Source organism: Scardinius erythrophthalmus (assembly GCF_964197995.2).
Source record: "Scardinius erythrophthalmus genome assembly, chromosome: 15".
Taxonomy (NCBI): Eukaryota; Metazoa; Chordata; class Actinopteri; order Cypriniformes; family Leuciscidae; genus Scardinius; species Scardinius erythrophthalmus.
Window position 1 is genome coordinate 42,362,498 of NC_138235.1, and position 23,542 is coordinate 42,386,039.

General features: G+C 44.7%; 1 protein-coding gene across 1 annotated transcript in view; it reads right to left on the reverse strand.

The window, feature by feature from the left end:
- Window positions 1-23,542, reverse strand: part of LOC308702760 (phosphatidylinositol 4,5-bisphosphate 3-kinase catalytic subunit alpha isoform) — a 51,019-nt gene that overhangs the window by 14,893 nt on the left and 12,584 nt on the right. Inside the window, exons 5-11 of the mRNA XM_081385834.1 lie at window positions 19,474-19,724; window positions 19,037-19,288; window positions 18,862-18,947; window positions 18,695-18,800; window positions 18,416-18,568; window positions 3,445-3,576; window positions 2,885-3,009 (exon numbers count right to left, since the gene is read on the reverse strand). Of these exons, the coding sequence (XP_081241960.1) occupies window positions 2,885-3,009; window positions 3,445-3,576; window positions 18,416-18,568; window positions 18,695-18,800; window positions 18,862-18,947; window positions 19,037-19,288; window positions 19,474-19,724 (1,105 nt within the window). The remainder of the gene's footprint in view (window positions 1-2,884; window positions 3,010-3,444; window positions 3,577-18,415; window positions 18,569-18,694; window positions 18,801-18,861; window positions 18,948-19,036; window positions 19,289-19,473; window positions 19,725-23,542) is intronic.

Consider the following 23,542-nt stretch of genomic DNA (forward strand, 5'->3'; position numbering starts at 1 on the left):
CAAGAGATGAAAAGCTGGTCGCTTTTTCTAAACGAGCTGGTCCTGTCAAAGTAAACCCGCAAGGCACATACAGGAACCTCTGATCCTCTGTGGAGGAGAAAGGAGGTGAGTAAAAAGCGGAAAGCTCAATCACCTCACACGTGAATGCCGGGAAGCATCTTGGCATAAAGGCCAGGTTGGGCCTGAGAAAAACCTTATCTCCACTGAAAGAGAATTTAATGCACGAGGAATGAACAGAGAGTGCATGCAAATCACTGACACGTTTGGCTAATGCCAAGGCCAGGAGCAGAGCTGTTTTGAAAGACAGAAGCTTAAGGGAAATATTTCCCAGGGGCTCAACCTGCTGTTGAGACAATGCCTCCAGCACCATGGAGAGATCAACTCAGGAACTGCTCTTCTGGTGAAGAAAGCGGTGCACGCCCTTCATAAATCTATGAATAAGGGGGTGTTGCCCCACCATAGCGCCGTTGAACCCCACATGACATGCAGCGATAGCTGCTAAATAGACCTTAGTGAAGTTCACAACTTAATTTCGGGAGGAGTGAACACATCTAACCTTTAAATTAACTGCCGGAGCAAATAAGCAGCTGCTCGATCACCTCGCTCTGGCATCCTTCCACCTCCCCAACTCCACCAACATAATTTAAAAAAAACGTGAATCCACGAAAACACCGGCGGTGTGCACATTCATATCATGTGTTCAGTCTATAGGGCCACCCTGGCCACCCTGTCTGGGTGTGGGTGGTACATTTCCCCGTTGGTTTGGGACAGAAGATCTGTGCATAATGGAGGGGCCACGGATGGGCATACAGCAGAGTGATGATCTCTGAGAGCCACCTGGGAGCTATCAAAATCATGGGCAGGCTCTGTTTCCTCACCCTGGCCAGAGTCGGCATTATGAGGCAAAGGAGAGGAAATGCATGGAGCAGCATGCCGAGGGGGACATCCTCGTCCCGTAGCGAGAAGAACATAGGACAATGGGCGTTTTCGCGCAAGGCCTGGACGAACTTCCTCTACAGTAGACGCACTATCTGAGGATGGAGGCGCCAATCCCCATAAAGAGGGTTTGTCCGGGACATGGGTCACCCGTAACGACAGAAAATGCCGCTTGCTCCATATTAACAGCCCGTGAGCGAAAGCATGAAGCTTGGACGAGCGCATCCCCATCTGGTGCTACAGCTGGGGTGTTGTCGCAGCGCACCATCATATGATACCCCTGCAAGTGAGGTAGAAAATTATTCAGAGCCTTCCACACAGTAAGGAGCTCTAAATAATTGATATGGGCTGAGTTATGTGTGAAGAACTTCCTCTTCTTGGGTAAAGGGGGGAAACTCAAACTTGTGTCCAATGGGCTGGTAGCCCGAAAACCTGGACCAAGAAGCCCCTGGAGCTGAACATCAGGTAGGCCTCTTCCTCTTCACGTCTGAAGGGGTAGAGTTGGTGGGCTTTTTCTGAAACCCAGGGCTTAGAATGCTGGTTGGGCTGGTGGTTGGGCTGGTGGTTGGGCTGCTGGTTGGGCTGCTGGTTGGGCTGCTGGCTGGGCTGCTGGTTGGGCTGCTGGTTGGGCTGGTGGTTAGGCTGGTGGTTGGGCTGGTGGTTGAGCTGGTGGTTGGGCTGCTGGTTGGGCTGGTGGTTGGGCTGCTGGTTGGGCTGCTGGTTGGGCTGCTGGTTGGGCTGCTGGCTGGGCTGCTGGTTGGGCTGCTGGTTGGGCTGCTGGTTGGGCTGGTGGTTGGGCTGCTGGTTGGGCTGGTGGTTGAGCTGGTGGTTGGGCTGCTGGTTGGGCTGGTGGTTGGGCTGCTGGTTGGGCTGCTGGTTGGGCTGGTGGTTGGGCTGCTGGTTGGGCTGGTGGTTGGGCTGCTGGTTGGGCTGCTGGCTGGGCTGCTGGTTGGGCTGCTGGTTGGGCTGCTGGTTGGGCTGGTGGTTAGGCTGGTGGTTGGGCTGGTGGTTGGGCTGCTGGTTGGGCTGCTGGTTGGGCTGGTGGTTGGGCTGGTGGTTGGGCTGGTGGTTGGGCTGCTGGTTGGGCTGCTGGTTGGGCTGCTGGCTGGGCTGCTGGTTGGGCTGCTGGTTGGGCTGGTGGTTGGGCTGGTGGTTGGGCTGCTGGTTGGGCTGCTGGTTGGGCTGCTGGTTGGGCTGCTGGTTGGGCTGCTGGCTGGGCTGCTGGTTGGGCTGCTGGCTGGGCTGCTGGTTGGGCTGCTGGCTGGGCTGCTGGCTGGGCTGGTGGGGGCCTTGGGTCTGGCTGCGTTCTGATACAGCCGTCCCATGGCAGGGACAGTAACCGCAACATTCTGACAATCACGCCTGGCGGAGGTTGATCAATATAGATATTTCCTTCTGTTGACTGTGGTGAAGTCAGCGAAAACAGTTGAGCTGCGCAGTAAGAGGTTGATTGAGGAACTGAGGAAAGATAGCGCATGCAGGTCTTTTATACACTTTGGACACACGCTTCCGTCTGTCATGTCTGTCTAATATTTCTGAAAGAGTCTCTTCTGCTCACCAAGGCTGCATTTATTTGATCAAAAATACAATAACAACAGTGACATATTATTAGAATGTAAAACATGTGTGGATCTTGAACACGAGATGATGAAATAAAATCACAACCATCCAATCAATTCCCCACAAACACAATCAAGCCCCGCCCTACATTTGTTCCTGTTCCAGAAGCGTTTCACTTGGATAAACAGCACAATAGAGGAAGAAAAGACCAGCGCAATTTCCCTTTCATGAAGACTTTAAATTTGTCTCATGGGTTTGATTCCCAGGGAAGGCACAACCTGATAAAGTATAATCCTTGAATGCAATGCGAGTGGCTTTGGATAGAAGTTTCAACCAAACGCATACATGTAAAGTGTTACCGTAACATGTAACGTGTGTGTGTGTTTACCGATGTCTCCACAGGAAGTCCTTCTCTTGTTCTGAGAGCTCATACAGCGGGTCTCGACTGCACAGTGTTCGCAGCTGCTCCGCGTCTGCCTGCGATATAGTGCTATCACACGCCAGGCGACTGCTCTGATGGGCCAGAGAGATTCAGCATGAGTTCTGTGTGTGTGTGTGTGTGTGTGTGTGTGTGTGTGTGTGTGTGTGTGTGTGTGTGTATGTGTGTGTGTGCTTGTACAACTATCTTTGTGAGGACCAGTTTGAGTTTTAGACCATTGGAGTGAAGACAAAGAGAGTAAAGTGAAGGACATTTTGGCCGGTCCTCAGTTTCTGAGAGCCTTTAAAGGCCTGTTTGAGGGTCAAGACTTGGTTTTAGAGATAAGGTTATATTGAGGTTAAGGGTCGGTTTAGGGTCAGGGGTCGGGTTAGGCACTTAGTTGTGATGGGTAAGGTTAGGGTAAGTGGCTAGAGATTGCATTGTGTCAATGAATGTCCTCATAAAGATAGATGTACAAGAATGTGTGTGTGTGTGTGTGTGTGTGTATGTGTGTGTGTGTGTGTGTGTACCAGCCCCAGACAGTAGCTGTAGCCCAGCTCACGAGAGATGCTCCAGTTGGCGTGTTCCTCGATCTGCTGCTCATCAGGAAACACCACCGTCTGGTTAAACCAGGGAAACTCCAGCTCCACACACGGCGTTTCCTGCACACAAATCACGCAGGTTATAATGTGAATATAGTTGCTGAGGTAAGGCAAGGCAAGTCTATTTATAAAGCACATTTAATATTACACTATGGCAATTCAAAGTGCTTTACAGAAAGCAATTAAAATAATCACAAAAAAAGCAAGGAAAATTAAAACAGTTTTAAATAAATTAAAATAGTAAAAAGATGATACATAGATAAACTTCTCATCAGGCAAATAAGTCAAGTCAAGTCAAGTCAACTTTATTTATATAGCGCTTTTCACAATACAGATTGTATCAAAGCAGCTTCACAGTATTAAATAAAATAGTACATCGATGTTTGTTTCTAGTGTAAAACGTCCACGTTTGGTAATGCTGATCAATAGTATTGTTGATTGATTAATTAAATTAAGTATCCCCAACTGAGCAAGCCAAAGGCAACAGTGGCAAGGAACCGAAAAACTCCATCAGGTGACCTAATGGAGAAAAAAAACCTTGGGAGAACCCAGGGTCAGTCGGGGGCCAGTCCTCCTCTGGCGTTTATGAACTACAGACCGGATTTAACTGTAAGATTAAAAATATTATATGAATGCCTGGCTGAAGAGATGCGTCTTTAATCTAGTTTTAAACTGGGAGAGCGAGTCTGAGCAACGAACAGTATCAGGAAGACTATTCCAGAGTTTTGGAGCTAAATGTGAAAATGATCTCCCTCCTTTGGTTGATCTGGATATCCTAGGTATGACCAAAAGCCTCGAATTTAGTGACCTTAAAGAGCGCGATGGATTATAGGGCGATAGAAGATCCTTTAAATAAACTGGAGCTAAGCCGTTTAGGGCTTTATAAGTCAGTAGCAATACCTTGTAATTAATACGGAACTTTATAGGTAACCAATGTAGTGATGATAAAATTGGTGTTATATGGTCAAATTTTCTTGATCTAGTAAGAACTCTAGCGGCGGCATTCTGGACTAACTGTAGCTTGTTTATTAAGGATGCAGGACAACCAGCTAATAAAGCATTACAGTAATCTAGTCTCAAGGTCATGAATGCATGAAATGGAAGCTTTAGCTAAGTTCTGCCAGGAAGACTCAATCACTACGTCACTTATTACCTTCATCTCTATCCAATCACGTCTTATACCCTCTGTATAAAAGATCGGTACTTACTCACGTTTGAGTTCGCAGATGCCGACGTGAAAACAGGATCGTAGATGCTGACGCTGCCTATTACGCTTCCATTCAGTTCGGAGAAACCGATGCCGGCGTTCACTCACTCGCATTTCAATCATAACAACACAGTCATATCGTTGATTGATCCTGTTTGATCTCAGCAACTTTCGCGGCGTTCGAGTGCGACACACGATCGTGTAGGAAACAAGAGCGTGGCGGCTTGAATCTCATGAGAGACGATATTCACTCAAGGTTTTTAAAGTTCAAGTTCCACTTTCAAGGTTTTTAAAGTTCAAGTTCCACTTTCAAGGCTTTTACGTCGGCGCTTTCAGCGGCCTCTGTTTACATGTCCCATTTTACTATGATTAAACTTCATTCCGGTAAGTATATTCACTTGCTACTCTACTGTTTCCTTAATCAGCGGTAAAGTTCAAATGTCGACTGTGGTGACGTGTTTTCTTAATAAATAAATAAATAATTAAATGTATGAATGAATGAATAAATGAATTACTGACATACAGTACTGCAGTCTGCAACGCAACATACAACGCTCTAAACAGTAGGGCTGGATAGGTCGCTAAAATGGTCGTTGCAAGTGTATGCAAAGATTCATGTAACACGATATCCCACAGCGCAATGGTAATCTATTTTCAGCGTTGTCGATTCCACGCACTCACGGGCAGTTGCAAAATACTAGCAACTGGTTGCTGAATATAATTAAAATAAGCTTAAGAGCAACTAAGATATTAAATCGGCTTTAGGCATATGCCCTATATTTTACAGCTCGCGCTCCTCATCTCATCTGCCACTCACTTTGTGAGAGTGCCTTCCATCTTAAAGGAGCAGCTAGGCATTCAACTCGTTTTACGCCATTTTCTGAATTCATTATTCTTCGGCACATATGGACATGTTTTGTCAATCGCTACCCGACCGCCGGGGCGATCTTGACTTATACTTACGGTTGATGATTGTAGCCTTTAACCAATCAAAGGGGGAGATATTTTACGCATATCTCAGCTCGTTTCTGTAATATAAATATCTATTCTAAAAATAAGAACAGCAATTCATGTCGTTAAAACAAGATCTTTCATACTTTCATTAAGTTCTTCAGTAGCCTAACATGTTACAATCGCTGTAACACAAATGTTCTCGACAAATACTTTAGTCCAACAATACATATCATAGAATATTTACATAATAGGCCATTTGATATTAAAAGTACAAAGAAGGCAGACAAAGGATGCTCAGGTCAAAGGTCACAGACTTTGCCAAAATGCGCTTAACTCAGTAGAACTAATCGTTATGAGTTTAAATGATATAATTCAAACCAATTACCAGTAAAGTCACAGTCAAGAAGACTCGAGTGACATTACATTTGCTCATCTGTATGATTTAATGTTCAGAGATTTTTCGATTTAAGGGACTCACCTGGTTGACTCGGGCAGCGATCTCTCGGCCGTGAATTAAACTTAATTCATACAAGAGCAACTCGAGAGTAATATCAGGTGTACGCTGTGCAGCTGAGAAATATTCTACACTCAGAATAACAAGTGTGATTGAGGTAGTATCTTAACCATATGCTGTCACCTTACTTTAGGTATGCATCGTACTAAGATTAATAAGATTAAGTGGTTATATAAAAAATAAATAAATAAATAAATAAACAAAAATTCAATAATAGTATCTCTTCAAGGCAGGGCATCATCTCTCATCGGTAACATTGGCCCACTCACTGTTAATTAAGTGACCCAATTCAGCTAAACGAAGGATGTATATCTGATCTTAGATTTGGAAATTTTGTTCAGCAAATGTCAGATAAATTATTGAGCCTGCTCAGGCTTCGTTCATTCATGCCTTACAGTAATCATCATATAGCGACTGCTAACATCCTTCTGGGTTCGAAGTGGTGGCAAAACTTATGTTGCATGTGCTAACGAAGCTCGGTTGCATCATTAAGGCAGATCTTCTTGTTAGACGATCATGCTATTCCGGAGACGTTTATCTGGTAATCCGTAGTCTCCAATTTCATGATTAAGGTCGCGCGAGCACATTCCTGACCATTGCGCTGCACTGCTATAGCTACGCACTTAGTCTTCAGGTGGCTCGCCGTCAGCAACCCTTATCCATTACCCTGCTTCTCTAACAGTGATCATGTGAGTAAATCGTTCTGCTCAAACCAGCTAGACCGTATATCACTGAGGCGTGGCTCCCTACACCTTAAAAGCTTATTTCTGCAGTATTGTTTATAATGTTAGTTTCTTTCAGATTCCTTTATTCTCATCCTGATAACGGCCGGCTGTTCCTGCCTCGTCTACAAATACGAAATCGATATGTCTTCAGTGTCCCCAGGTTGTGTGTGACGGGTTGACTTGGAATGCTCCAAAGACATTTTCATATACCATGCTGGTATTGTCATTGAGGGTGAGTAGAGTGCATAGTTTTGTCTGTCCCTTTGGAGACAGTCGGGCTGCTGCTCCCGGAACAGGGGGTGGAGATTCAACAGCTCGTTCTGAAGCTTTGATTACTCTCTCACAGACTTTTTCAAAACTTTAGCTTAACGTTCAAACATGCATTTGAAAGTCTCACTGCTCACAATTGGATAACACTACGACCAATCACAACCATAAACCCCATACGCTACCAGCAGAGCAAACTGGTAGATTAGACTCTTACTGTATCTGGTTGGCAAAACACCAAAATGTCATTCTTGCAAAAGTACGATTCGAGCACCGCCTTCTGTTCTTCTTTAAGAGAAAAAGCCAAGTCTAACCCGTTCATTGTAGCGACCAATGCCGTTTCAAACAATTGGTATTTATCCATAGGCATTTGCAATGTTTACTACTATGACTATGACGTCACATCGCCGTCGTCATCTGTTTAACTCGCCTCTGGCCCGCTATATAAATTAACCCGATGTGATTGGTGCAGCTCAGATCGAGGGGCATATCTAATGAGCTCCATTGCTCGATACCCGAATAACTTGCGCTCTCACGAGAACTCTGTATTAACAGGGTACTGGACAGATGGTTCCTTCCGCATTCGAGCCTTTATTAAGAACTGATTCTAAAACCATTCTGGAAGCTCAGCAAGCTCTTCAGTAACGATTCAAGTAAATTCCATGCAAATACTGGTGGTGGTGTTACGCTAACGGCCTTGCGCGGCCTCGTCTCTATGTGGATAAAAAAAAAAAAAAAAAATAAATAAAAATAAAAATAAAAAAAATAAATAAATAAATAAATACCCGAATAACTTGCGCTCTCACGAGAACTCTGTATTAACAGGGTACTGGACAGATGGTTCCTTCCGCATTCGAGCCTTTATTAAGAACTGATTCTAAAACCATTCTGGAAGCTCAGCAAGCTCTTCAGTAACGATTCAAGTAAATTCCATGCAAATACTGGTGGTGGTGTTACGCTAACGGCCTTGCGCGGCCTCGTCTCTATGTGGATAAAAAAAAAAAAAAAAAAAAAAAAAAAAAAAAAAAAACCCTAACGTGGCTATTTCCGTGTGGTCTATCGAGGCCTGTCTACGTCTGGCCTAATGTGGCTATATCTGTGTGGTCTATCGAGGCCTGTGTACGTCTGTCCTAACGTGGCTATATCTGTGTGGTCTATCGAGGCCTGTGTACGTCTGGCCTAACGTGGCTATATCTGTGTGGTCTATCGAGGCCTGTGTACGTCTGGCCTAACGTGGCTATATCTGTGTGGTCTATCGAGGCCTGTGTACGTCTGGCCTAACGCGGCTATATCTGTGTGGTCTATCGAGGCCTGTGTACGTCTGTCCTAACGTGGCTATATCTGTGTGGTCTATCGAGGCCTGTGTACGTCTGTCCTAACGTGGCTATATCTGTGTGGTCTATCGAGGCCTGTGTACGTCTGTCCTAGCGTGGCTATATCTGTGTGGTCTATCGAGGCCTGGGTACGTCTGGCCTAACGTGGCTATATCTGTGTGGTCTATCGAGGCCTGTGTATGTCTGGCCTAACGTGGCTATATCTGTGTGGTCTATCGAGGCCTGTATATGTCTGGCCTAACGTGGCTATATCTGTGTGGTCTATCGAGGCCTGTATATGTCCGGCCTAACGTGGCTATATCTATGTGGTCTATCGAGGCCTGTATATGTCTGGCCTAACGTGGCTATATCTGTGTGGTCTATCGAGGCCTGTGTACGTCTGGCCTAACGTGGCTATATCTGTGTGGTCTATCGAGGCCTGTGTACGTCTGGCCTAACGTGGCTATATCTGTGTGGTCTATCGAGGCCTGTATATGTCTGGCCTAAAGCGGCTATATCTATGTGGTCTATCGAGGCCTCTATATGTCTGGTCTAACGTGGCTATATCTGTGCGGTCTACCGAGGCCTGTATATGTCTGGTCTAACGTGGCTATATCTGTGTGGTCTATCGAGGCCTGTATATGTCTGGCCTAAAGCGGCTATATCTGTGCGGTCTATCGAGGCCTCCATATGTCCGGTCTAACGTGGCTATATCTGTGCGGTCTACCGAGGCTTGTATATGTCTGGTCTAACGTGGCTATATCTGTGCGGTCTATCGAGGCCTGTATATGTCTGGTCTAACATGGCTATATAACGTAGCTATATCTGCGTGGTCTAACAAGGCTGTTTACGTCCGGTAAAAAAAAAAAAAAAAAAAAAAAAAAATTCTTAAACATAATCAAACATAGGCACATGAAAATCCATTTAACGTTCATCACACTGACTATGGTAACTCCTTTTCTATCTTTCAGGAACATCAGGATTCACGACTGGTGCGTATACTTTTCATCTACCAATTTTGGGGGGAGGCTGGCCCCGTCCTGGCGGATCTTAATCCACCTACTTTTGGGGGTCGGCTGCGCCCCTGCCTTCGTCTTCAGGCAGGAGATGCAGATCCGCTACCCTCGGATTACGAGCTATGGACGGGGCCTACGCCAAAGAACTTTACAATGCTTGCCGGGCTGCCAATAAATATATGCTTTGTTACATCACTTTATCTTCCGAGTCTTTCTGGTAGAAATGGAAGCTTTAGCTAAGTTCTGCCAGGAAGACTCAATCACTACGTCACTTATTACCTTCATCTCTATCCAATCACGTCTTATACCCTCTGTATAAAAGATCGGTACTTACTCACGTTTGAGTTCGCAGATGCCGACGTGAAAACAACCTCCATCCTCCCCACCACCACCAGGATGGTCCTGTCCATACCTTCTAGGGGGGGTCGGCTGCGCCCCTGCCTTCGTCTTCAGGCAGGAGATGCAGATCCGCTACCCTCGGATTACGAGCTATGGACGGGGCCTACGCCAAAGAACTTTACAATGCTTGCCGGGCTGCCAATAAATATATGCTTTGTTACATCACTTTATCTTCCGAGTCTTTCTGGTAGAACTAGCTTTTCTGCATCAGAAACTGATAGCATATTACGTAGCTTAGCAATGTTTCTAAGGTGGAAAAAGGCTGTTTTTGTAACATATGAAATATGATTTTCAAAAGTCAGTTTGCAGTCAAGTATAACACCCAGGTCTTTTACTGTAGAGGATAAAGTAACAGGACACCCTACTATGTTAAAGTTGTATTGTGAGAGGTTTTGTGGGCGTTTTTTTGAACCGATAAGTATTACCTCTGTCTTGTCTGGATTTAATAAAAGAAAATTGCGCGTCATCCAATCTTTTATATCTTTAACACACTCTGTCAATTTGGATAATTTAGCGTTTTCATCCGGCCGTGATGAAATATATATCTGAGTGTCATCAGCATAACAATGGAAACTAATTCCATGTTTCCTTATAATATTTCCAAGTGGCAGCATATATATTGAGAATAATAGATGGCCTAACACAGATCCTTGCGGCACTCCATAGTTTACTGGAGTTATGATCGATTTTTCTCCATTTAAATAGACAAAATGGTATCGGTCAGATAGGTATGATCTGAACCAGTTTAATGCTTGTCCTTGAACACCAGTATAATTTTGTAGTCGATCTAAGAGTATTGTGTGATCTATAGTATCGAACGCAGCACTAAGATCAAGTAAAACTAGTATTGAGATACAGCCTTGGTCAGAAGCTAAGAGTAAATAATTTGTGATTTTAACGAGCGCAGTTTCAGTGCTATGATGCGGGCTGAAACCAGACTGAAACTTTTCATAGATGTCATTTTGTTGTAAGAAAGAGCCTAGTTGGGCGGACACACTTTTTCTAGTATTTTAGACATAAATGGAAGATTTGAAATGGGTCTATAATTTGCTAGGTTATTTGGGTCTAATTGTGGTTTCTTAATGAGTGGTTTTATAACTGCCAGTTTAAATGTTCTTGGAACATGACCTAAAGATAAAGATGAGTTAATAATATTGAGGAGAGGCTCTTCCACTATAGGTAACACTTCTTTCAGTAGTTTAGTTGGTATGGGATCTAATAAACATGTTGTTGTTTTAGAGGAAGTGATAAGTTTATTTAACTCTATTTGTTCTATAGTTGTAAAGCACTGTAATTGTTCTTTGTGTAATTGTGTAAATAACCGGTGTAGCATATTTTTCACGACTCCCAGTTTTACAGATTTTCCCATGGTGATTAAACTGTGTCTATGGTGTTATTTTGGCACCTAAGAAATCTATTGGACGTCTCCAATAGACCCGATTTCCCCCTAAAATCGTACAGGAGGAGCTCTAGGATTGACTCACAGGGTAACCTCGAGTTCACTGCCCCATCAGTCCGCACCCCAAAAACCCATTTGTTCGGAAACTCTAGGAATGGAATCAATCCAGTCCGCACCCCACAGAACCTCAAGTTTAATCACGTCAAACTCACTACACCAACACAGACCCAGGCCATCAGCAGGGCTTCATCTCACTTACACAATTCTCAGTGCCATTTGAGTTCAGTTTAGAATTAAAAGGAGACTGCAGAAATAAAATACAGTGTAATCAGTCGGACGTACATTGGCACAGTACTCATTCAGTAAATGCACAGCTAAACAGAAGTGTTTTGAGTCTGAATTTGAATGTGACTGTAGGAGCACATCTGAACTCTTCTGGAAGCTGGTTCCAGCATAATAGCTAAAAGCAGACTCATCATGCTTAGAGTGAACCCTTGGGGCCCTATCTTGCACCCAGCGCAATTGACTTTGTACACCGACGCATGTACAGTATCATTCCTATTTTGCACCCGCGCACAGCGGACTTTTCCCTCCACAGACGCACGTCGATAAACTAGGAAATGCATTTGTGCTCCCGGGGGCGGTTCAGCGCAAAGAGGAGGCGTGTTCCGGCACAAACGTTCCCTGGTGCTATTTTGCAGGTTTAGAAAACAATTCCGCCACTGACCAGGAAAAACCTAGTTTAAAGTCAGTGGCGCATTGCGCATGTTATTCAGATGCTATTTTAAGGGCGAATGCTTGGCCATAATCAATTTATTTTATTTATTTATTTATTTATTTGATAGGGACAATGCACATTAATGAACATCTGCATTGAAACAACAAAAACAGACGTAAACATGCCAGATTATAGCCACAGGGCTAATTTACATCCGTAGTCCCTAGACAAATTGCAGAAATACAAAGATTATAACATACAAAATAACAAAAATGAATAAGTACAAGCAAAGTAAAAGAAGAGTCACTTAATGGTCACAAGACCGGTTTGCTTTAAGCCACACTTTGAGTTTGGTTTTAAATATAGGAAATATGGGACATTCCCTGACAGTGATGGGGATACTGTTCCATAACTTACAGGCCTTCACAGACAGAGCATTTTGTCCAAAGGCTGTTCTTCTGAAAGGCACCTCACAGTCACCTCTAGCGGAGGCCCGTGTCCTGGCACCACTGTGATTCTTTGGCTTAAAGAAGTCCGACATGGGAGGTGGGGCTAATCCATTTAACACTTTATAAACAAAACAAGCATATTTAAAATGTTTAAAATTCTCTAGGCTTAATAGGTTATGCTTTTGTAAAATATTACAAATATGGAAGGACATTGGCTTTTTATCAAAGACTTTTAAGGCATTTTTATAGAGTGATTCTATTGATTTGAGTGTGTTCATACCAGTCAATGTCCAACTTGTACAACAATATTCAATATGTGATAAAATCATAGAATGTAAAAACACTTTAGCAGCCCCAAATGGTATAAATTGACGAATTTGTTTAAAATTTCGTAAATTAAAATTTACTGTACTCGATATTCTTTTTACATGTTTTTTAAAACTTAATGTGGAATCAAGGGTCACACCAAGGTACTTAAATTCCGAGACGATTTCTAATTCTTCTCCTCTTAGAAATACACCAGATTGTTTTATGTCGCAAGACTGTTTAGTGAACATCATACAAACTGTTTTTTTAGCATTGAGTAGCAGACAGGATTTAAAAAGCCATTCATTTATAGGGACCAGAGCAGAGGTCAGGATGGCAGAAGCCTCTTGAACACTTTTTGCACTTGTGTAGATGACTGCGTCATCAGCATACATTTGAAATTCAACATCAACACAAGTGTTTGGAAGGTCATTTATATATAAAGAAAATAATAAGGGACCAAGTATTGACCCTTGAGGCACACCAACTGGGACATCTAGGAAAGACGATTTGACACTGTTAATATTTTCACACTGTTTTCTTGAGTCCAAGTAAGATTTAATCCATTGGATGGCATTTGAAGAGAAGTTAAAATATGTCAGTTTAGATAATAAAATGTCATGATTAACAGTTTCAAATTCTTTTTTTAGATCGAATAACACAGCACCGACACAATTATTGTGGCATTATTGTCCAATTTACTTTTTACTTTTTCTACAAACAAACTGTTGGCAAATTCAGTCGAGTGATTGGTACGAAACCCAAATTGCATAGGATGCAAGGGGGAGTGGCCTTTATTTAGATGTTCATTTATAATTTTAGCAACCCACCTCTCAGCGACCTTGGAGACCACTGGAAGGATACTGATTGGTCGGTAGTTGGCTACATTTAATTTACCACCAGATTTAAAGATTGGGGTGACTAAGGCCATTTTCCAGAAGGATGGAACAATTCTCTGCTTGATTGATAAATTGATCATATATGTTATTGGAGCAATTAAGGAGTCTTTGCATAATTTTAGAGAATATGAATCTAGCCCATATGCATCCTTTGCTTTGGCACGCTTAATAAACAAACTACAGCTAGTTCAAAACGCAGCAGCTCGAGTTCTTACCAGAACCAGGAAGTATGACCATATTAGCCCGGTTCTGTCAACACTGCACTGGCTCCCTATTAAACATCGCATCAATTTTAAAATATTGCTGATCACGTACAAAGCACTAAATGGGTTAGCTCCGCAGTACTTGAGCGAGCTCTTAACGCATTATAGTCCTTCACGTCTATTGCGATCTCAAAATTCCGGCCAGTTGATAATACCTAGAATATCAAAATCGACTGCTGGCGGTAGATCCTTCTCCTATTTAGCACCAAAACTCTGGAACAGTCTCCCTACCATTGTCCGGGAAGCAGACACACTCTGTCAGTTCAAAGCCAGATTAAAGACACATCTCTTTGACCTAGCATTCACATAATACATTATAGACTTTAGATTCAATATTAGGCTGCATAGATTAGGTCAGCTGGAACCGGGAACACTTCCCATAAATCCTGATGTACTCGTTACATCATAAGAAGAATGGCATCTACGCTAATTTTAGTGTCTTTGTTTATCCCGAGGTTTTCCCGCAGCCTGCCGGATCCAGGCCGTATCCAGATCTGATGAAGGACCTGCGCCTGGACCCGATGACAACGCAGTGCTGAAGTGCCAACTAGTCTCTCCCTATGGAGGATCCCTTTACCACTCTACAGATAAAGCGTTGTCGGGAAACTCAATTCGCATATCTACCCCAAATTGATAAAATAAAATAAAATTCTGTATCAAAAATTATAAGGAAACACCAGTACTTTGTTTATGCTTAAGCAACGCTCTGGTTGCTTCGACTATGAAAAAAACAGATATGTGTTGCCTGCGAGCTGTATTTATAGGCTTAAGCCACGCCTGTTTCGGCGGGATGTGACGCAGAGGGCGCGAAGCGTGCCCATTGGGTCTGATGTCACGCTAGGCCTCGCTCGATAGGCTCACGCAGTTGCCAGCAGACCAGCCAATAGGCGCGCGAGCCGTCTTGCCTATGTCTGTATGCTGCCGCAACGCGCTTTACATTATTGCAAAATTAAGGATAAAATAAGGATTTTCCCCTAGCGTAAGATACTCTTACGCAGTACGAGAGACCTCTCGTAAGAGAACCGAGGTTATGTGAGTAACCGAGTACGTTTTTTACTACAGTGTTAATTTTGAGTTCAAAGTCTTCAATTGATTCTTTTTTTTGTTTACCAAGTAATTTGTTGAGATTTTGCCAGATCTTTTTGCCATTTCCTTTGGCATCAGTGATAATATCCATGAAGAATTTTGCAATCCAATCGGTTTCTTGCAAAGCTGCCGCAAAATTTGGCATTTGGTTTTTTGGAATAGCATTATACACAGTATGACTGTGTGAAACTTTGAAATGTCTTTTTGTGAGCTTTCTTGAAAAAAAGAAAGCATTGTGGTCTGATAAGCCTGTCATAAAATTAAACGTTTTAGTAATTCTTTCAGGTCGATTGACAAAAAGTAAATCTATTAATGTTTTGGAATGTGAAGTTATCCGAGTGGGCTGTTGAATTAATTGTGTGAAATTATAGCGGTCTGTAGTTTCTTTAAGATGTTTTCTAACCTTCTTTTCATTCCAATTTACGTTAAAATCACCAATAATGATTGTTTCTTTATTTAAATCACAAAATTTAAGAAGTTTAAATTTTTCATAGAAATCCAACTTTGCAGATGTAGCGTGTGCACAACGCACATACACTTTGATTCTCTCATCTACACACAGATGCAGCAGTTCTCATTTTTAGAAAACCATACATTATTACAAGGAAAAATATTAACACATGAGGGAAATCTTTGTTGTGTCCATGAAGATGTGAAAAATAGGCATAAATCTAGCTTACACATTTACCCAAATTATCATACGCCTGTTTAACCGAAGCTAATTTGGGTGGGTTTCTCCATCCCCAATGTCACTTCTCTGTGTTTTACGGCCCTGACGAGAACGTCGGTCTCCTCGGCAGGCTTCCCGCAGCCTGCCGGATCCAGGCCGTATCCAGATCTGATGAAGGACCTTCGCCTGGACCCGATGACAACGCAGTGCTGAAGTGCCAACTAGTCTCTCCCTATGGAGGATCCCTTTACCACTCTACAGATAAAGCGTCGTCGGGAAACTCAATTCGCGTATCTACCCTGAATTGATAAAATAAAATAAAATTCTGTATCAAAAATGATAAGGAAACACCAGTACTTTGTTTAGGCTTGGTTTGTAGGGAATTACAAACCTGCGTACATATATTCAAACGCACATAACTATAGAACCAATTCTTAATGCGCATGTGAACGCCATCAGCGTTTCTCACAGGTTCGTGTATAAAGTCTGTGTAGAGAGAATTGTGTCGTCTTAGCGGCCCCTAATTTAATAACAAATGATTGTTGCGACGGAAGCGAATCAATCATAACTAACCTTAGCTTGAAAATAACTTTACTAAAGAACCGCTATAAATCCAAAACAATCTGTTACCTTAAATTATACGTTTATCTCTGTAAAGCTGCTTTGAAACAATCTACATTGTTAAAAGCGCTATATAAATGAAGATGACTTGACTTGACTTGACTGTGAACCGCTCCTGGCGCGGGTCTGGCAAATCCGCCGTTATAATAGCAATCCGCCATGGAACAAGCGCACCTGCTCTTAAAGGGAATGTGAGATGACGCTCTGATTGGTTTATTTCACGTTACGCCCAAACCACATTCTTGCAATATTTTTGAGATAATAGTATGCTGATTTAGTTATTGCTTTGACATGACTACTGAAACTAAGGTCTGACTCCAGAATTGACTCCTTGATGTTTAGTTGTTTGACCCCTAGAGTGAAGGTATGCGTTCACCTTGAGAACTTCATCTTTGTTTCCAAACGCAATGACTTCAGTTTTGTTTTTGTTTAACTGAAGAAAGTATTGGCACATCCAACTGTTGACTTCATCAATGCATTGGCACAGGGAGTCAATGGGGCTGTAATCGTTAGGTGATAGGGCTAAGTAGATCTGTGTGTCGTCTGCATAGCGGTGGTAAGAAATGTGGTTTTCTTTTTAATTATTAGGCTCATTGGGAGCATATTGAACAGGAGTGGCGCAGGAATTGAGCCTTGAGGGACTCCGCATGTCTCACATATTAACCTCTCCCTTCTAAGTATGACCTGAACCATTTTAGGACTATCCCAGAAAGCCCCACCCAGTTTTCCAGCCTGTCCAGAAGTATGTTGTGATCGACAGTGTCGAATGCAGCACTGAGGTCGAGTAGTATCAGAATTGTTTTGCCTGTATCAGTTTTTAACTGAATATTGTTTATTATCATTATGAGCGCTGTCTCTGTGCTGTGATTTGGTCAGAAACCAGATTTTCTGGATCAGCATATTAGAATAATTTCTGGAGGATCATGTGACACTGAAGACTGGAGTAATGATGCTGAAAATTCAGCTTTGATCACAGGAATAAATTACACTTGACTTTACTATATATTCTCCTCACTGAGTTTGAGTCGGATCCTGGTCCAGTGGTAGATCATTTTATTCAATTGTGTGATGCTTCTTTTTTAAATATTAATTATTCAAAAACAAGATATGTCCATTGATTTCCATAAGAAGAGCTCTGTCCCTGTGTTGCCTTCTGTCATAAAGGGACATCAAGTAGAAGTGGTCAAACAGTACACATATTTAGGGACTGTATTTGATGATAAACTAAAATTCGAGGCAAACACTGATATTATTAGAGGAAAAGCTCTTCAGCTTATGCATTTTCTAAGGAAACTTCGAACTTTTAACATGGATGCTTCCTTTATGAAAATGTTTTATACTTGTTTTATTGAATCTGTCTTAAGTTTTTCCATTGTTTGTTGGTATGGTAATCTTAATGTCAAGAATAAGAGGAAGTTGACTAGTATAGTTACAATGTGCAGCAAGACAGTGGGGTCCGACTTAAGGACTATCACACACATTTATGAGCATAGGGTGACTCGGAAGGGCCAGTTAGTCATTGTGTACTGAACTTCAACTGCTTCCTGTTGCTACATGTGTAAGTATACTGCTGTCTACATAAAGAATCTCCTTTAAGGACAATAAAGTTAAATCAACTCAAAATTACATCTCATCATAAATAATATGAAATAATATGAAAATAATAATACTGTGTGCGTATGAGCCGGCTTTCAATTGGCGAGCTGCAAGTTTTGTCGATCGTTATAGTGGCAATGGCAGGATTTCAGGAGTAGCATGTAAACATCACAGCTCCCCCTACTGTGAGGATAGGTTTCTACATTGTTACATTTTGAATTCTGCTTTCATCATTTTCATTGTCTCCAGTAGCATCTTTAGTGATCTTTAGTGAGGTGGACTTACCAGGACTTGCATCTGAACTCTTTATATATAAGTATATGTGAAATTGGTTGTTTGTCATGTGTTAATGCATTATACTTTCTAAAGGTGCAACAATGTCTAGATGAGTCTTATAATGCGTTTCTTGAGACTTTACAGCTACTACAGTACATTGATGGAGAGCAGTGAGGATGATCTGATTCAGAGCTCTTCTGATGGCCATATTCCTCACGCACCTTGTTTGAGTTTGTTCCTGACACTCCAATAGGGTTGAGCAGATCCTCCAGTCCGTGAGGAACCGGCCACAGACCCAGAGCCACTTTACCACCGACCAGCGTGTCTTTATAGTCGAAGAGATTGATGTTTCCCCAGGCCAGCGGACAGTGTTCCTGCACACACACACACACACACACACACACACACACACACACACACACACACACACACACACACACACACTGTGAGATATCAGTGAGTCACTCATGCTGATTGACAGGTAAGGAAAGGTAAAGCACCTCTTTGGCCCCCTTGCGGCCCTTGACGGAGCAGATGGACAGACAGAGACGAGCAGAACGAGGAACATCTGTCAGGAAGATGTCATACGACAACCACTCGTTCCACCTGTGTGTGAGAGATCGTTAATGTGTGTCACTCTGTGTGTGTGTGTGTGTGTGAGTGTTACCTTGGGTTGGAGCAGGGTACTCTCTGTGTATTGACGTTGTCACACAGCGGTTCTCCTCCATGGTATATTCCTGTTCTCACATAGATCTGACACACACACACACACACACACAGCGGTTGAGTAGAACACACGTCACAGCGAGTGATGAGCATTAATGATTCTCTCTCTTTCTCACCTTGTCGATGTCTCTGATGTTGACGTTGACGTATGTGGCGCATAGCAGCCGGACCCGGAGGTGTGTGCTGAAGGCCCAGAGCGAGCGCGGGGCCCCGGGGTCTCCTCCGGCGGGGCAGGGGCTGGGCTGAGGCGTGCGCCGGCTGTAGGACGGGGCCAAGAACCCGCTGGAGGGAAGCTGACTGTACAGACTGTCTTTACTGACCAGCATCAGGTGCGGCAGACGGGCCAGAGTGATGCAGCTGCGGATGTACTGAACACACACACACACACACACTCATGCTTTACATTCACACGGCTTCTAATTATCCGTCTCAGTTGAGTGTATAGGTTTATTATCTGCCTTTTAGGATTTTCTTTTTGTGCAATATCCCAAATTTCACATAAGAACAGGTATATGGAAGCACAGCTACTGTAGAGAGCGACACACACACACACCTTGTACTGGCTGAGCGGGTATTTCTCCAGGAAGTACTCGTCGCAGCCGCACACTTTGAGGATGTACTGGCCCTGGTACTCCTGCACACACAGACGCAGCTGCTGCGCGGACAGATGCATGCTACGCGTCTTCTTGCGGATGGCCTCCGCGATCAGTTGCTCCGGCAGCGAGTCGTGCGCGATCTTCAGCGTGTACTTCTGCTTCGAGTTCGACGGAGACACGATCACCCAGATGGTCACGATGAGACGGCCTAAGGAGAGATGAGAGTGAGCCGGAGCCGGAGCCGGAGCGTGAGAGAGAGAAAGAGAGAGAGAGAGAGAGAGAGAGAGGGAGTGGATGTCACGGTTCATGGATTCATTAACTCGCCCTCGCTATGTGTGTGCGTGTTGTATGAATGGGCGCGGCTCATCAGCACGGCTCGTTATCTCCGCTGATGAGCTGATCAGCGCCAGCTGTTTTGAATGAGAATGTCCTATATATTGTTTGTCACCTCGTCTTGTCTTTGTCAGATGGTTGTGGAGGTTCTCCAGTTTTGCTCACCGTCATTTCTCCTCGCACCAGTTCCTGTTTCCTGTACTCTGGATTCTGCCCTGTCCTGAGGACCGTTGCTGGTTTCCCGTTCGCCGTCTGCCCACTGAGTCCTGCGTTGCCGAGCCTGGAATTCTTCTGCCTGCCTCTCTTTGGACCTGCACTACCTCTTTACTGTTTTGTGTTAATAAACACCAGTATTCACTTGCTATTGAATCCTTGACTGTTCTTTTCGAGCCATGACAGAACCATCTGACCAAGCCATGGATTCAGCGAGTGCAGCCGATATCAGGCAGATGTTTGCCTGTAACCATGCCCGTATGGATCGTCAGGATGAACAGATCGGAGCCTCGGGTCGGGCGATACAGGCTCTGGTAACGCAGGTGTCCGAGCTCACCTCTCACATACAACGTCTGAGAGGTCCTACTGCGCTAGCCCCGCCTCCGCCCCCGCCTGTTCCCCCGGAGATTCCCGACTTCAACCGACCAGAGCCACGCATCCCCATCCCCGAGAGGTATTCAGGAGAACCGAATCTGTGCAGAGCCTTTTTAACCAAATGCTCGATTTACTTCTCTTTTCAGCCTGTGACGTTTTCTTCCGAGGAGAGTAAAGTGGCACTTGTGATGACGCTTCTGTCTGGACGCGCGGCTCTGTGGGGAACAGCGGTGTGGCAGAATCAACACGCCTGCTGCTCCTCGTTCCAAGCACTCGAGCAAGAGATGAGGCGCGTGTTCGACCGCGCGGTCGCCGGACGCGAGGCGGCCCGCCAACTTGCCGATCTCCGACAGAACAACAAATCTGTTTCTGACTATTCCATCCAGTTCCGGACGTTGGCCGCCGAGTGCAAATGGAACGAGGAGGCGCAGTGGGACATGTTCCTGCATGGGTTGGCTGACCGTGTTCAAAGGGAAATTTACACATTGGAATTACCCAAGACTCTTGATGAACTGATTGAACTTGCACTACGAGTCGATGCACGCTTACAACAGAGAGAGAATCAACCGTTCCAGACTCCAGTGGTTGACTTCGCCGAGTTTCCCGGCTTCAGAAGTGTGAACACGGTCAGCCCCTCGAACGATCCTGAACCCATGCAGGTAGGTCGAGCTCGGCTCTCCCGGGAGGAGAGAGAACACCGCCACTCAAGGGGTCTGTGTCTATACTGTGGGGAGGCCGGCCACTTCATTTCCACCTGTCCTTTAAAAGGCCAAGCCCGGTGGTAGGACGGAGGCTACTGTCGGGCGGGCTTTCCATGACCCTCGAACGTCACCCTCCTCCTGGTGAGACTCCAGTGGGCAGACCGCTCCTTCAACGGCCAGGCGCTGGTGGATTCGGGAGCGGAGGGTAACCTGATGGAATTTTCATTGGCTCACAAACTTCACATCCCCATCACAGCTCTGGAACACCCTTTCACCATCCACGCACTCAACGGACAGGAACTCCCGGGCATCACTCGCACCACTGGGCTCATCACACTTATCACCTCGGGTAACCACACTGAGAGGATCTCAGTCTACCTCACCCAGTCACCTCACGCTCCTATTATCCTGGGTCATCCGTGGTTGGTGAAACACGGACCCAGGATAGAGTGGGGTCAGAACTCTGTGTCCAGTTGGAGTGATAAATGTTATGCCTCATGTATTTCATCTGCTGTCCCGTCTGTTTCTTGTTCTGTGTTGCAGGAGGAGCCAGTGAATCTGTCTAACGTGCCACCGGAGTATCTCGACCTGAAGGAAGTGTTCAGTAAGTCCCAGGCTGCTTCTCTTCCTCCGCATCGTCCCTATGACTGTGCTATAGATTTACAGCCAGGTACGTCTCTGCCTAAGGGCAAGTTATATTCGCTTTCTGCTCCAGAAAAGGAGGCTATGGAGAAATATATTTCTGATTCTCTAGCAACTGAGTTCATTCGCCCTTCCTCTTCTCCAGCGGGGGCGGGATTCTTTTTTGTGGGGAAGAAGGATGGTTCTCTGCGACCTTGTATTGATTACCGGGGGTTGAACAGCATCACGGTAAAGAATACTTATCCTTTGCCGTTGATGTCTTCAGCTTTCGAGAGGTTGCAGGGAGCATCAGTCTTCACAAAATTGGATTTACGTAATGCATATCATTTGGTTCGCATCAGGAAAGGGATGAATGGAAGACCGCGTTCAATACCCCCAGGGGGCACTTTGGGGGTATAATATTTGGTTATGCCGTTCAGGCTTTCCAAGTCCCCAGCGGTCTTCCAGGCACTCGTCAATGATGTGTTGAGAGACATGGTAGATCAGTTCATATATGTTTACCTGGATGACATATTGATTTTTTCTTCGTCTCTCCAAGAGCACGTTCAACACGTCAGACGAGTGCTTCAGAGGTTGCTAGAGAATGGGCTTTTTGTCAAGGCGGAGAAATGCGCTTTCCATGCACAGTCTGTTCCTTTCCTAGGGTACATCATTTCGTCTGAGGGAACCTGAGAAGGTTAAGGCTGTGGTGGAGTGGCCAAGCCCAGATTCCCGTAAGGCCCTACAGAGGTTTCTGGGATTCGCCAACTTCTACCGGCGTTTTATTCGCAACTTCAGCCAACTAGCCGCGCCTCTGACTGCCTTGACCTCCCCCAGAATGCCAAACTGAAAGGCCGCTTCGTTTCAGCCCCCATCCTTATAGCCCCTGATCCATCACGTCAGTTCGTGGTGGAGGTCGATGCGTCAGAGGTGGGGGTAGGAGCAGTGCTGTCCCAGCGTTCTCCCACAGACGACAAGATGCATCCCTGCGCGTTTTTGTCCCGTCGTTTATCGCCTGCCGAACGCAACTACGACATTGGTAACAGAGAGTTGTTGGCAGTCAAGTTAGCGTTGGAAGAATGGCGTCAATGGTTAGAGGGGTCGGGGGTACCTTTTATCGTCTGGACTGATCACAAGAACCTCGAATATATCAGAACCTCCAAAAGATTGAACTCCAGGCAGGCTTGGTGGGCACTTTTTTCCGGTCGTTTTGATTTTTCTCTCTCGTACCGCCCGGGTTCCAAAAACATAAAACCCGACTCTTTATCACATATTTTTGAACGTTCCGAATGCCCGTCTACTCCCGAGTGCATTTTACCCGAGACCCTATTTGTCTCCACACTCACATGGGAGGTTGAGTCGAAGGTCAAGTCGGCCTTATAAGGGGTAACGCCTCCGCCCTTGTTGCCCACCGAATCGTTTGTTTGTGCCGGAGGGATTGCGGTCCGACGTCATTCAGTGGGGGCATTGTTCCAACGTAGCTTGTCATCCAGGAGTTAATCGCACTACTTTTTTAATCAAGCAACGATTCTGGTGGCCACTTATGGCTCGTGACATTCATAGTTTTGTTTTGGCTTGATCGGTTTGTGCCACTGGTAAGACTTCCAATCGACCCCCAGATGGGTTACTTCAACCGCTGCCTGTCCCTTCGAGACCCTGGTCCCACATAGCGCTAGATTTTATCACCGCCCTCCCTGTCACAGTGTCTGGTTGTGTTCCCCTGGTATCCACTAGATGTCCTCCTTTCCCCACGGTGTCATTCAAGAACTACCTTTCCCACAAT